We start from the raw sequence: 16,255 nt of genomic DNA on the forward strand, positions 1-16,255 counted from the left end.
TTAACCACTGAGACCACAATTCAAGCTGGCAAGAACTTAACCTATCTAAGAACGGGAACATGTGTAGCCACAACCTCGACAGCCAGCCAAATGTGGTTCTTAAAGTTAAACAGATTTTCAGAAGAACCCTTTTTTGTTACTTTTATTGCATTTTAACAGTATTTTTAATTATCTGCTGGCTTGAATATATGCCCAGCTGTAGTTGTTTTTTATTTTCCACATTCAATATTTTATACAGAACATAAGCCAAAACAATGTGATTTTTTTAAGGAGGTTAAATATGGTAAATGTCAGCAAAAGTTTAAGCTCACTGCAGTCTGTCCTTAATAAAATGGAACAAGCACTGCGATATATAAGTGTTACTAAAGGAAACACTGATCCAGGGAGTTGGCTGACCGGTTCTGCTCAACTTCAAAGAGTGGTTTCACAGCCTCCGGGGCCAGAAACCAAGACAAGGAACTGACAACTGCGCACGCAAACAGTGACGATCACTGGGATCAATCAAAGGGAGGTGATGACATCAAGGCCACGTATATCTTTTGTACTTGTGCATACAATCAGGTAATCTGCGTATTTTGATGGTTAACCACAAAGCCAGACAGACTAACCCGCCCTCGGCAGCAGGCTGCAAGTCCACACTCAATGAACCCGGCATCTACAGTTCCTCAGTTGCAAAAAAAGGCTGGTGCCGTCTGCCATTTAGGCTTCCTGTCATTCCCTTTTTGTCTGTAACTTCATCTCTCCATCCTTCCAGCCATCCAACTGCCCTTCCTGAGTTTTGCTGAGGCCATGGATGTACGGGATCAGGAGACACAGACAACAGGGACAGAGGGAAAAAACAAAACCGCAGCCTTGTGCTGATTTCCCACAACCCTCGCACCCTTGACCCAGCCGTTTCCTCTCACTCTCCCCTCTGTCACTTCCTCTTTTCTGCATTCCTCAGAACTCCGTCCTACTTCTCATTTCCGCCACTCTCCTCCGTTCCTGCTGCATCATGTACCACTGTGCTCACACACAGACCCATGCACTGTACTTGGCAATGACCAAGTATAGGAGCGCTACTGTACAATGTCATCCTAAATGTAACACCCGTAACTCTCTCTGAGAATCAGCCTGGAAGGCCATGCACGTGCATGTATGCAAACATGCACTATTACGCCTGCACACTGACACATTGAGAAAGTGGAATCTAAGCCTGACGGTTGGAGAGGTGGGGGGCTGTTAATGACTCGAATACAAATTCTAAAAATACAATAGTCCTTTAAAAGTCTCAGCTATTGATAGACTGCATTCAGAAGAGCATGGTCGACTTACTGTACAGAGGAGCGTCTCTTTGACAGGAGACACGGATACTGCAGAGGTTTAACACTGAAGCCTGCATGTGCTCTGATTGTAGGGACTAGTTTTGGTGTACTTTTACAGACATACAGTACAGAAAGGTATGGCTAGGTAGAGACCAAACAAATACATTACCACCACCCCACTGATTCCACACTAGAGCTGCAGCAATTAACATTATATCAGTATTAACTGTCAACTGTTTCAGTAATTTTTGAAACACAAAAGCCATACATTCAGTAGTTTAAGCTTATGTGAGAATTTGATGCTTTTCTTTGCCATGTCTAAATACACTGCTTTGCACTGTGGGAAATTAGATCAGTTTTCACTATTTGATCAATAATTATATGCCAGCCTATTCCACACACAAGCAACATATTTTCAGATAGTGACAGTGAACCCATTCTGCAAATCTCTGCATCAATGAGACTCTGTCATTACATCAGCATTGTCAATGCATAACAGCTGCCTGTACACTGAACTCATTTAAACTGATACATTTCTAATGCTGTAATGCACCATCAGAGACTGTCCGTTTTAATGTACTCAGATTAACTATATTATGTGTATGTTGCTCAATGGTCTAACAAGAAAGGTTAGAAAAAAGTCAGAATTAAGGTAAAAAATATCTACACTGAAGTATACGGCAAGTGGGTATATGGGAAGAGGGCAAAAATCTGACTTCACAAAGTAGGTGAATGAGGGGTGAGCAGTGAAGGATGATACAAAGTTAAAGAAAGACGAGTCACGACCCAGTCCGAGTGTGTAACTGAGAGTGGGGTGGGTCGTCTTTTGGCATTCAGCCATCCCAAGCTTTGGGCAGAAGTGAAGCGGTAGGTACTTGTTAGGGCAACAGTCACAGACACAATCATAACTATGTAAGGACCACTCCACATAGTGGGGAGATAACTGGGTGACCCCCTCCTTCGGCCCGTGCCCATATTAGTCACTCTCAGGAGGAGAGTGGGATAAATATAGGGCCTGGCTGTATGCAGGGCAGGCCCCACTAAGGCCTTATGTGTTTGCACCCGAGACAGATACAGCCCATGGGAAAGACAGGGACTTAGCTGATGTGTTCGTGTATGTCTTCATGTTCACAGGTGCACGTTAGGGCCTGCTACTCAGAGGCTTGGCCATGGAAAATGTGTCACAAGCAGAACACAGTGACAGATGGATGAGAGGAGAGAAAAGTCAAGTTCATGGGGCGTCATAAAGGACACCTAACTGCAACATCTTCAGTTCGATTCTGGTGCACAGCCTTTCACTGGTAAACAGTCTAATAAAGACAAATTTCCCCCAGAAACAAGTTCAAGACTTATTACAAATGCAAAAAAGCATTAGACAGAAGAGGGCAGAAAGAAAAGAAGAGGGTGAGAACTAATAAAGAGAAAGCATTACCAGGTCATACAAACATAGACTTAACATAAACATAGAGGCACAGACACCAGCCAACATGTTGTGAGGACCAAGTTTTGCTTCAGTTTCTCTGACAATCCAGTGTGCAGGCCATGGTCTGAGCACCAGCCACCTTGGTGAACTAAACACACCTGACCTGGGAATGCAGTGCTATTCTGAGAAGGATTCAGATTACATTTTTACTTTTAGTCAAACTACAGAGAAAGAGTTCTGATGAAGCTCAATAAAGTACAATTTAATGCTGGTCTAAATGAGGCCAAATGTGGGTCAGTTGGTAGTGACAATGACTAAATAAGAGGTTCCATTCCAACTTTGATAGCCTGTGGTAACAAAAAGAATAAGTGCACCTTATAACATGTGGAACGTCAAGGACACACATCCATTAAAAAACACTATAAAGATGCTGGGCAGTGGATACTGTGATACACTCGATAGCTAAACAGCTGGTCAGATCTCACGCCATTTGCTGAAGCTAATTATACCAACTTAAACCAAGTTATGTAGGTTATTTGATTTTAGATGCATTACACACACACACACACACACACACACACACACACACACACAGACACACAAGCATAACTAGTGACCTATATCCAGCTGCCCATATGCCTGTTCAGCTGCTGAAGCCACTCACACAAACACACACCTCAGTTGTCACGTTTCAGTCTTATCAGTTTTCTTTGGAAAAACAGGTACGCAACACAAACACACAAGTGCAGCGGAAGAGAGGGGTTTACTGGTATTTCTAAAATTGGTGGGATAACAATGGTGTTATAGGTGGCATTTAGCCACAGGTAACACTTAACTCCATGGACAGCCTCGAGACTTGTAATTACTCATTCAAACCCTGGTTAAACATTAGAGCCCCGCTGACATTCTGCCACGTACTGGCGTTCACACTATAAACAAACTAAATAAACATGTGTACACAAACATTAAACATACTGACACACATGTACACACACTGGGTGCTATAAATCAAAGGATGATAAAATCCCCTGCATTGTAATGAGAGCTATTGCCCATCCTGAGCAATACAAAAGGAGTGCTGGTAAAAAACAATCAAGCATCATGCAACGCAGACAACAAAACCCGGACGTCAGAGGAGTCCCACATCTGCCGCTGTTTACTAGAAACACGTGCCTGCCAGTACGCACTGTGTGTGTGTCTTCCCATAAACTTTCCTTGTGCAAACTAGCATAAAAACACTATTTCTTTAAAGACTGGGTGCAGACCTAATGAAGACTAAATGTTCAGTTTGCTCGATAACCTCACCGCTCAATCATGTGTTAAAGAGCTGAAAAACAATGCAATCAACAAGAGACAGGTTGTCCTTGACTTTCCTGAAAACCACGACTGAAGGCCAATTCTCATGCGGGGAACAACCAATTACCGAGTGCACGAAAATCTTACAAAACAACAAGAAACGCAGACACTGGAACTAAATTAATTGATTTTGTGGAAAATTGGGTAATGTTGATTTCATCATCTTTTAATCCAGTTGCAGTAATTTCTTCATTGATTTTTTTTTTTCACCCCCGCCAAATTTGCTAAGCTTATCTGAGCCGGCACCACATGAGAGTTTGGAAACACTGGAACAGACTAGCCTTTGATCTGTCCTGAAGGGCAAACTTGTCCTCACCACATGTACAAGTCAACTAAATCCTTTTACAACCCACAAGCAAAAAGAAGCCTTTACCTCCCTTTGCCTTTACATCTGCAGACATTGTAGATCACCAATAAGATCACTGTAGGATACACTAGTATGAATAAAGCCAGAAACTTATATAATATTAAGTTCAGTCTACTGACCTGTGAGATAGAGGGTTAAAATTAATAGCAGAGGCTTTGAGTTTTAGGTCAGAAAATGCTATCTGATCAGCAGCCAATCACCCACGCATCTCAAGTGTAGCTTCTTACTGGTTTACAAGGAGCTCTATTGTCATAATCTCTAAGGATTATATTAAAAGTGACATTTGGGTGCTTGTTTCCTGGTTTCCTATCACGTGCCAAGTGGATAAACGCCAAATTTTTTTGGGGGGGTCTGTCACTAGAAAACATTATCTGACGATGAGTCAGAGACTTCAGACATTAGCTTGAGTTATTGGTATACGTTTAAACACCACATTTTATACAGAAATATAGAACATCTTATAAACACTGTTCTCTTCTTCTTCGGGTTACTTAGGTTATTTTCCCGGATGTTTATCTAAAACCTGATTTAAAAAAAGGCCTTAATTGCTACTTAATAACTACTATTTTTGTCCCACCAAACACTCACATGTTCAAACAAACAGTATCCCAGCCTTACACAAACAAAACAGGGAGGGACATTATGCCCCACAAAAACTCTTGATATGGTGATCAGGTGATGTATGCTTGTCTCCACAAATCCATGACGTGTGTCTGGACCTGTGAAACAGGTACGATGATTCACACTCTCATGCAGAGCCATTATGTCTTAGTAAGGTCAAAAAGGAGCACTGAGATGAGTAAGACCCTGCTGCGTCACCAGGAAATACATTAAACACTGATGTTGCAAAACTGTTACAAATGTTCAGTTTACTCATAGTGTTACAATGTTGAAAGTTTTCCACATTGTTACTTCAATTTCCAGATGTGTAGACCAGTGACTGGATATATAAATGCAGTATTAACAGTCTATCCATAATACAACAATTCAATTCCAAAATACAGACATTAACTTCAGTTTAATTTGAGTGTGAAGATGTGCTCATTTGTAATTAGTTTGGATGGAGACCCTGCTACTTCACGTTAACTTTAATGCCTGTCCCTGTCATATACACTTAATTTAACAAAGTGTTTGAATGTATTAAACACTCTCAACCTTCCGCCTAATGCAGAGTGCATCTACCTTCCGCCACTTGCCACGACTTACAGCTGGTTGATCTGATTTGTTGACACCACCGCGTCGTCGCTGAAACAGGGTACCATCTTGGCCCCGCAGCAGGAGCAGAAGCTGACCGCCGACGAGCTGTCGGATCCGGACACCGTGCCGAGGGTCATGCCGGCGGTGGGAGCGCAGAAGGAGGAGGGTGTCAGGTGGTTCTCGGTCCGAGAGAAAACTTTTACTCCTCTCCCACACTCGTGTGCTCTGTCATCTCAAGAGGAAGCAAACAGCTGTCTTCCTTGGGTGGTACTGATGGCAATACAGAAGAAAATGACGAAATATTCCGCGAAGTAAGCACCGCAAAAAATGAGATGTTTCCAAGCAGTGATTGTGTTGCAATAAATTAAGCAGGGCAACTAAGTCTAGAACACGGTGTTCTTGCCGCTTGACGCCGTCCAAGATCTCCCACTAAAGCGAAAGAGAGCCCCATATTGAATCATTTGCCGTACCGCTTTCTGAACACTAGTTCTCGCCGTTACAAAAGACAGCAGCCTTTCGCATGTACAGTACATATGACTTCGGTCAAACTCTCACCGGGGGAAGTCATGGGGAGGAGGGAGGAGTTGGGAGACATGTGGTTTTGGGAAAAGTGGGGAGCCAATGAGGACAACGGGGAAGTACGACCGCCCACAACAGCAGCCCTTCTGCATCGACCCCTCGCTGTAGCACAACAGTTTGTAAACAAAGCGCTGGCAACCGTGCGCCATGAAGCTATTTACTCCAGCAGGTGATTGCACTGTTCCTCCTGGGTGTGCTTATCAGCTAATTCACTGCTGTTTGGTACAAAGCTGGTTCCACATGGCACACTGGTTGCCCATGGTAGATTATATAACACTGTAGGGCAGACTAACAGCTTTTATTAATCTTAATAATAAGTTAATATTCTCAGAATCAACTACTGTCCAACAGCTGATTTGAGTGTCCTGGTACAGCAGGGTCAGAAGGGGTTGTGCTCATTAAGCTAATGCAATAGAGTCAATTAAACCCACATGGGCTTTTGGTCTGGCAGTCAGCTCACTGAGGAGACTTCATTTGTCTCCTCTCTCCACCCTTTACTCCCAACTCATAAACGTTGTGGTTGAGTTATGTAAGGAGAAAAGAGAAACAGGCTGAAGTTATCCAGACAGAGCTGCTGTAGCAGGAGGCCTTTAGTATCTAGATGAAGTGGAGATATACCGGAGCCTGTCTTGTCAAGAAAGTCTCGGGGAGAAATTACCCTTCACAACTCTAGGATATCAAGTATCAGCGGACATACTGCACGCCGTGAGATGGACGCAGTGTTATGGTTCATTTTAAAGCCTATATTTATAGCCTTAAACGCTTTCGGTTTTGCTGGCATGCCGACATGTACGGCCCTATGTAAGCTGAAAACAATTTGAAAAACACTGTAAAACTATAGCCTCCCTCATATTCACACCAGTGAGTGCCAAATGACCTTCACGCGGTGGAACTAAGCTTTATTGCAGTGTTTATGGAAGGCCTGCTTTATGTTTTGTCTGTTTTCCAGAGTGGAGTAGGTATGAATAAGGACTTTGAGCGAGAAATATGCTGTTATATAACACACCTTTGGCTCGGTACGCACAAACTTTCCCATTGTTATTCACTGTAATCTGCAGTGCATGCTTGCGTTCTAAGTCTATCAACACTCATAAGCTGCAGTTGAAGTTGCTACTAATCCTAGACTGACCATACTATATGAAGGCCTAGACCAAGGATGGATCATATTAATAACTGATACCCAATGAGGCGTTGGTCTCGTAAGTACCCAGCCAAATTTCTGTCCAATAGACACGTTTCATATATGACATATTTCCTCTTCTCTGAATTCTGTGAATTAATTTTCAAAATAAATGTTTGTGGGCATCCGGTTAGCTCAGTGGGTAGAGCTGGCGACCCATGTACCGAGGAGTCATCCCCTCTGTCCCCCTTTCCTGTCTATCTTCAGCTGTCTCTATCATAAAAGGCAATAAAAGCCCCCCCCCCCCAAAAAAAAGTCTACACTGTAAATTTGGAAGCAGTGATTTTGGTCACATCACATCTCTTCATGCCTAAACTAAACTCAGTCACCCTTATTACTTGAAGCGTTCTTCTGTTTACAACTAAACCGATTACATTACATATGAAACAAACACCTACACTCCTGCCGTCACACTACGCTTTACTCCGTCTCACCCTCCTATCGACAACTCTTGCATCACAAGGCGGACTGCCCAATAAGCTCTGCCAAGCAACTCTGACCACAAACTCCACACACACACACACAGCAGCTCTAGTGCTCTTGTCATGTGGTTCTGTTTAGTGTCGTCAAATTTACCAGCACTCAGTCATTTGTCTGTGGGCTGGTAACATGAGAGTCTGTTGTGGTGTTTAGCTGAGCCCTGGACAAGTTGCACAATCGTCTTCTGCATCATGTCTTCCTCGGGCCCTTGATGGGAATGGGCAGAAACATGCACATCAATGGTGCTGTCGGTATGGAGTTGTGTATACTTAAAAGTGTGTGTTTGTATGTGAATGGGAGTCCCCCTAAAGTGATCCTGCTACCACCTCTGTCAGTGCATGAAGCCAGCTGTTTACCATATACTGAGCTGGCGGAGGGCTACTGTTACCATAGTGTTCTACAATAAAAAGGACTTTGACCTTTAGAGCTATAGTATATAACCTACAGTATGATTTACAGCACCTTGAAAAAATATATTATAAGAACACCAATCATGCTGAAGGTAAAGTGTGATGGAGTAATAACAGTAGCTAAAAACAGGCCTCAACCTCCAAACAAACAACATAAAAATACTTTTCAGGATTGAAAACAAAGATAAACAGCTGAAAAAAGAAAAAACGCCTTAACTTTAAATATTTGCCAACTACTTAGCCCACTCTGCTGTGATAAAGAGAGAGAACTTAACCTTGGAGAAACCGGGAGCTCTCTTAACAGCCAGATAAGGAAAACAAGGACGGACCCGTTAGCAGAAGTAGCCTGTGTACAGTAACCAAACATGTACTGTACCGCAGCTACAAAGCACTAGCTGAAAAAAAATCTGTTTTTTTTCTGTTTTTTGAGACTATAGTCAATTAATCTTCCCAATGCTGGGTCAACCACGTTTTATGCAAAGATTCCTTTTTGTGTTGAGCTGTGTTTGTCATTGTTAGTATAATCCTAATTCCCATACTGCTAAGTGACATATGCTGCATTTTGAAAAGAGTACTCTGTGGCATATGAGGTTGTATGTGCATGTTATTATCTGGTGCATTGTGGCAAATTTCAGTTGTTATACCACAAAATTAAGGGAATGAATTTGGACTGATTACAAAAATTACAATTTGTGTCTTTGGTGCCACATAATCTACATCTTGTGCATGAAATACTGCATCGTAACTTTGTACAATGTCTCTCTTCAGAATGGTAGGAAACTGATATGTATGCCCATGTAGTCACTAATCCAGGACAGGGAGTGCTCCATGTTTAATCAGCAGGTGTACTGTAGGAAGACAAGAGGCAGGTGTGGTATCCACTGTGGAGTGTAAATGAAAGAGGACCAGCTTAGAAACTTAAAGAGGCATGTCTCCACATGTGGAGACAGCATTCACCGATTCAAACTGTTTTTCCTCTTCTTGGTGTTCGTTACTGCACCTTGTCCTCCTTGTTCTTTTAACAGCAGACTCATTAAATTCTTGGCCGGGTGAACCTGCTCTACTTCTGTGCATCTCTGTCAGAGCTGATGCATGAGTCCATACAACCTGGATATTTAACAGTGCAGGAAGAGACTTGCACCACAAGTAATCTTGAGCAGTCAAGTGTCAGAATGTATAACTAGGTTAGAATGTTGTTTAGTAATGGCTCGTGTTATTTCTCAGAATAGAAACCTCGGCTCAAATTAAACACTGCCATGACCTGTACTGCATTTTGTAAATAGAAATGTTTTACAGCAGGGAGACAGTGGACAGACAATTGGGTCGGAAAGAGAACAGATAAACACAGCCCCTCTTTCTTCCCCACAGACCTTCCTCATCCACAGCCTGCTTTTGACTATAGTCTATGAACTGCGAACCAAATGAAGAAGAGAGCTGAAAGCAAGGATCATCATTGACATTACAAGTGGATCATCACTATAATCACTATAATCACAATACTGATGATTAACAGCATGAATTTACCTTTTAAAAACAGTACTGTACTTTGGGTTCCAGGTGCAAAGACTAAGTAGTCTTGCATCAGACTAGTGATCCAGGAAACATGCAAGGCCCACATTTTAGCCTTGTTTCATGAATTCCTTCTCTTATTACATCTATTGAGTTCTGTTTTATGTTGCTGTTGTACAGCACGTCTCATGTCCTATTTCTGTAATGTCATGTCATCCACCACACTGAACATTATAAGGTGATACCTTACAGGACTGTGCACAGGGTTTACAGTGAATAAATATTCAGGTGACTAAAAGCTCTATTACAGGAAATTAGAAACCAGTGTGATCATACAAACACCGTGTATAAATCTTGTGACGCTGCAACCGACGGCAACAGCCATGGTACATCACATGATATCTCTGCAGACAGTCACAGGAAGTATAGGAAGCAACTCATTTGTTAAACAGCCACAAAAGAACAATACTCATTGGTTATTTGAACCATTTCCCCAACCATTTAAAGATTGAGTTAGAATAGAACAAACCTTTAAATGTTGGTTTCGTAACTGTGGATAGAAAAAACACTGTTTTTGACAACCTGTGTCAGTCCTGAGGCAACAGTGTACGGTAGAGATTCATTATTGCACTGCAGTAACATTATACTTCACTGGTGTGGTGCAGGGAGCACAGACAGCTGTTTGTGTGCGTCTGTATGAAAGAGACATTGACAGAGCGAGAGGGAGAATAAGGGAGATACAGGGTGTGAGTCAGTGAGTAGTCAACTGAATAACTGAGAGAGAAAAGAGACAAAGGCTCTGGAGAAGAGTGAGAAATCAAGACAGAGTGAAAAAATGACTGCGCCGTAAAAGCCAAAGCGCCCCCTCAGTCTCAGTGGCCCCTATACGATATATTGGCCCGTACAACTACTTGAATCCATATGTAGGGTGTGGAATTAATTGGACCTCAGCTCTCAGCTCTTATGTAACATGCATTAGGGGTCACTCAGCAATTGGCTGCATCCTGTGTATGTCTGCGCAAGTGTTTTAGTGCTAACGCTGAGCAAATAGCAAGCTAGGAAACTGAGCCAAATGGTAAAACAGGCCTATAATGATGTTAGGTGTACGAGCAATAAGCTATATGTATGTGTATGTGTGTATGTGTGTGTGTGCGCGCGCACTCGTGGGTATGACTTCACCAGCTGCTGCAACTTCTTTGTATTACCTAAGAGATAATTGGGACCACATGTCCTTCTTGGCACTACTGGGGTGAGTTAAAGGTTTGCATGAGTGATGTCATAAAGTTTCAGTTTTCGTATACGTGTGACATATAAAATCTTTATGTTCCACTTTGGGTTCAACTCCAGTCTGTTCCAGGTTTTATGCACTCTAGGTGCTCAACATGAGGCACTCAGCTCATCTTTTATATATATAAAACTGTTACCACGAAGCCCTACATGTCTCCATCAGAAGGTTCAAAGATGGTGACACCTGAAAAAAAATTATTTACTGTGACTGAGTCACTTAGAGATGTTATCGGTTGAAGATGCTGCCAAGAATTGCCTAAATGTCTTTAGCTTACCAGTTAGTGCACATTATCCTGCTGTGCAGATGAGCTCAAAACTGCGGACTGTGACCCTCCTAACGACTCTAGACCAGAAGGAGCCTGACCAGCTTTTTTCAGATGCATTTGATTTAGCCAGGCGAGGTCTCACTGGGCTCATGTAGTGTGGTCGGGTCCAAGACACATATGAATGATATCTGAGAGTGATCCTGGGCAACAGCCAAACCCCAAGGAGGAAGAAAAGGAAAATGACGCAGTAGAGATGTTCAATCTCCTTTTGACAGTATGGAACTCTGCCTTGCTTCTTAGCACCAACACTCAAAGCTGAGACAACACTGGTGCAGACTGGCAGAAAGCTCTTTTAGAGTCAAGGCTCTGGTTGAAATCAGTCTGTCATGTGCAGTGTTTCTAAAAAACATCTTGTGCCAAGCTTTCAGTGTTATCCTGTATCTGATGTCCTCCTGACAGGACGGCAACGTTTCACTCAGACTAGTCCTTCAGTCTGTACCGGCCTTACAGGGAGAGATATGAACAGTCTGTCTTTGGCTCAGCTGAACACTGTAGATGTATATCTCTTAGATGTAAGTCTTACTGTAGGTTCTCAATACCTGCTATATCAGTACATACAGTAATAGCTATTGCTGTTAATATACAATAAAGGCTAGACTATTTAGATTGCACTTCAAAGCTTAGATTGGGCCACAAAGGTTCCTTAAAAAGTCCATTTAAGATGGTAAGGCTGCATAGACTTTGATGCTCCACTCCCTGTTTAATCATTGTGTGCTGCTACAGACTATAACATAGGGATAACATTTGAAGTGATAAGAGATTCTGTGTGAGCCTTCACAGTGAAGAATGTTTCAGTAGCTGCTGGTTATAGTTTTTTTAAAAAAGTAATTTGAACACCCACACAAACATTAAGCCCCTGTGTTCAGCTTGTCCTGTGTAAAGTCTATGAATTTCATTAAAATTTTATAGAGGGCCTTGGCCCAGGATACAGCATAATCATAAACCACCTGAGTCACGTAAACAAAAGGACAATAACAGTGGTGACGTACTTGTCTTTTATGAAAATACAGATACACACATCAAAAGCAGAAATCATCTACCCCACCACAACCACCATGTGGAATCATGCAAAACAACCACAACCTACGACATCAGTGAACTGACCAAATATTGACAAACGTACTCACAAAGACATTATTTGTTTGCAGCATGAAAAACCATTAAAGAAAACTATTTCAAAACCATTGTAACCAATTCTCAGTTGCTTTGGGATGATCCTCAAATGACATTGAGTTCTCTCAAGCGTACTGAAATGTATTGTGTATTTCAAGGGCAATACAAAAAAATGTATAAACATTTTGTATTTTCTCTTTGACATTACCGTTGTGTTAAGGTGCTTACTGAACAGGGCACATAGTAGAAAAACTACAAAATGACAATGTGAATCTGGTGAATACAGACTTTTTGTTGACAACTGTGTTTGTTTGACAGGACTTTAGATGGACACTATTCAGGTGTGGAGGAAATCCAACTTTATTAATGAGAAACCTAATTCCAGTGGACTGTTTACTTCTTAGAGCTTTGGTTTAAGCAGAGAAAATGGGAATTTAGATTTTGGTCGTTTGATAAACTAGTTTTATTTTGACACATAAGTTGGCCTCTTGCAGATCAAATGAAGTAGTGTTATGCTGCACTGTATCAAATTAATGCAACAATTTCATGAATGTTTCAAGAACAGAAACAGATTATATGGTTGAGTAATTGAAGAAACACTGTAAATCTGATGTACCGCCTCCCCCTAGTGGCCTGAGTCTCAACTTACAGTTTCTAGAGACACTACTGTATGGCACTATGTGAAAAAAGTTATTCCAGAAACTGGAGACAGAGTATGACAAAACAGGAAGTAGTCTCACCTCCTGGGCTGGGAGCGACGATCATCCTCACCACTGCCCGACTCCTGCAGAGGCAGACAGAAAAAAAAAAAACATCATCATCACAGAAAAAGGAATATTTAATCAATACCTGCGTCACTTCACATCAGTCCTATACCAGTAGCCAGCAGGACACACTGTATCACATTGACCAAAGAGACTTTGGGAGGCTATTTGCATCACATGCTGAGTCAGACTAAATTAACCTTACATTAAAAGAGCGCTAAATTGGCTGGCGGCTAGGGCGGCTAAGTCAAGCCTTTCATCTGTGACTTCAGTTGCAAGGCAAGACCAGCGTGGTATTTTAACTGAGGCTCAGAGCAGAGCGGGGACCAGGGATAAGGCTGAAACAGACATTAGTGCCTGTGCCCTCCCCTCTCTGTCTCTCTTTTTCCAAAATGCAATCATCCTCCCCCACCACTGCAACCGGCACAGTTTGCAACACACACACTGACAATTTTAATCCCAGCCTGTTTCGGTAATCCCTGGCAAAACTCAGGGAACTTTCTCTTTGGCATCAATCTGTCAATCCTGGCTACTACATGGGCCAAAACACACACAAACCCCAGATACGTACAGTATGGGTGGGCACACAGGGACAGGCACAGTCATGGGGCAATGGACACTGACAAAAATGCTAATGCTCGAGCTGATGACGATACAAAATGATGGATGAGGAAGATTAGGGCGAGAGCTGGATGCAGTAGGCCAGGAGGTGCAGTGGCTTGAGGAGGATGGGAAGAGGGAGTTTTTATCTATTCCTGTATCCGCTTCCACAGATGTGATTAGGCCTGGAGAGGACACTGGCTGAATGATGCTCCCTGCATCAGCAGCCTAACAGCCTGCCTTCAATACAAAATATGGTGACACAGGAGAAATAGGAGTCCATGCATGGACCCAAACCCTTCCTGCGCACACACACACACACCTAACATAATGCTTAGCTCAGCAGATTTCAAAGGCAAACGTGATACCAGTATACCATTACACTACTGCGAAGCACTCACACACCCATTACTGACGTGTAGGGGCTGTATACTTTCAATATGTGACTAAAACATACCATAATAAGCCTGGCTATGGCCGGGATGTAATGTACAGGCTGATCACCATGGTTACCATGCCATCGCATGGATGTGTAGGGAGTGGTCTTATAGCCAATGAGAACAAGGGATTTGGTGTGCTGCTAGGCAGATTACTGTACACTACCACTGTAGGGTGGCTATTCCCCACTGTGCTGAAGGCAACATTCTAGCTGTATAATTGATGGGTCAATAATCTGAAACCTGTGTTTGCCAAAGCCCCGATAAAAGACCGAGGAGACAGCATACTGGAAAACGCCTATCACAGATGTGCTGAAGTGGCAATGACATTCCAGCTGGGGCTCTTATGACTGTTCATCTTTCTTTTTGGATTTTGTTCCCAGCTCTTACCTCCACACACTGCTCTGTTCTGCTGTCCCTTTCCCAGGTTTCTGCACCCTATCCCCCCTCTCAGCACTAGACATCTCACAAGAGCGCTCACATGGCTGCTTCCCATCAGGAATAGGTCTCATGACAAGCAGCTGGTAACCTCAGCCTGGGATCTTTCCTCCGCCTCAAAGCTACGAACCCTCACATGTCTAAATGTCTCCAAAAGCCACAATCAAATGAAAGCTCTGGACTGTAATGCCATCAAGTGATATATGCTGCAGCCATCTTAATAATGGCCCTAATGATTATGATGTTGTTTTTCTTTAGGCAGATTTCCCCACCACTAGCATGGTTCTACAATCACTTTTTCATTAGATTTTGATGTTTGTTGACCCTCTCTCTGCCGGGGATTTTCCTAATCCATCTCCATAATTTGCATGGCTGTCCCATGTGACTCTCTATCAGACTGGCCTTGATGCCTGGAACACACGGAGGTTAAATTGCGCTGCATGTGACTGAACTCTGTTGTGTTGACCAGAGATCTTCAGCCACAAGATGTGCCTTTTGACAACCTTTTCAGTGGGAAGTCTCTGTATCACTGTGGCCATTTTATTCTATTCCTGGGTGACAGCATAGGTCTTATCTATAGCAGCCTCACCGTTGTTTTCTGCCTGGGTGTGTGTCTAGAGCTTGAGCCAGACGTGGGAAGCCTCAAAGTGTCAGAGGGGATAAGAGGACTGTCCCACTGCATACAACAGGGTCTGACAAGCCTGTCACACTAACCTGCTTTCCAGGCAGATCCTCTCCCTTCACTGTCACTCCACTAACCACTGGTAATGGTAGTCAATTTGTAGATGTGCTGCTGACATGACTGGCAATTTGGACACAGAAAGCAGCACATTCGATGTTTATAATCATAGAATAAACATAACCAATATGGGCTTGTAACTTCACATTACTGCTATTTTCAAGCTATGATTAAGAAGGTTTTTAGTTTGTCTGGCGGCTCCTCTGAGATGACTTTGGGGGAGGAAGTGAGTAAATGAGCTCGAACTGCTAACATTACCTTGCTAAACTGGGAGTTAGTTTGCAAAAACTTGACACCTTTCATATGAAACTGAGCCGTGCAACTTCAGGCTAAACAACTTGGAAGACAAACCCGCGTCCCTCCGCGGGACTGTGAGAGACAACCTCTAGGTTACAGTATGATGCTAGCAGCTAAGTTAGCCACCCATGTACACACACACATATATATATATATATACCCCGAGCAGTGAAAACGGGGCTAACGTTAGTCTCGCTGTGACTGACCAACGAAACTGAGCCAAAATGTCAAACCAGTTCAGGGGTACTTACAGACACACAGGGGCTGGAGGTAGTGCTCGGTGTCGGCGACCGTTGGACGGTGACCAGCGCCATCCCGGCTGCTGCTGCTGCTCAGAGCTCGGTCACCTCGGAGACGAAAAAGCCGGGACACCGGACATTATTTTGGGCAGGAACTACAGTACGCCGAGCTCCTGAGGTTATTTCTCTGCTCGGTGCTTAGTTGCCCCG

At 43.0% G+C, this 16,255-nt stretch overlaps 1 protein-coding gene across 4 annotated transcripts in view; it reads right to left on the reverse strand.

Annotated features, from left to right (window-relative positions):
* The window catches only part of ssh2a (slingshot protein phosphatase 2a), a 30,308-nt gene extending 14,053 nt beyond the window's left edge, over nt 1-16,255 (reverse strand). For 2 of the 4 annotated variants that reach the window (XM_051396717.1, XM_051396715.1), the window contains exon 1: nt 5,657-6,215. In XM_051396717.1, the coding sequence (XP_051252677.1) occupies nt 5,657-5,784 (128 nt within the window). In that variant the 5' untranslated portion in view covers nt 5,785-6,215. Of the gene's footprint in view, nt 1-5,632; nt 6,216-13,271; nt 13,316-16,057 lie in introns of those variants that run through there. The other 2 variants (XM_051396716.1, XM_051396718.1) reach the window with 2 other exon arrangements.

The sequence above is a fragment of the Dicentrarchus labrax genome, unplaced genomic scaffold, assembly GCF_905237075.1.
Source record: "Dicentrarchus labrax unplaced genomic scaffold, dlabrax2021, whole genome shotgun sequence".
In the NCBI taxonomy this organism is placed as follows: domain Eukaryota; kingdom Metazoa; phylum Chordata; class Actinopteri; family Moronidae; genus Dicentrarchus; species Dicentrarchus labrax.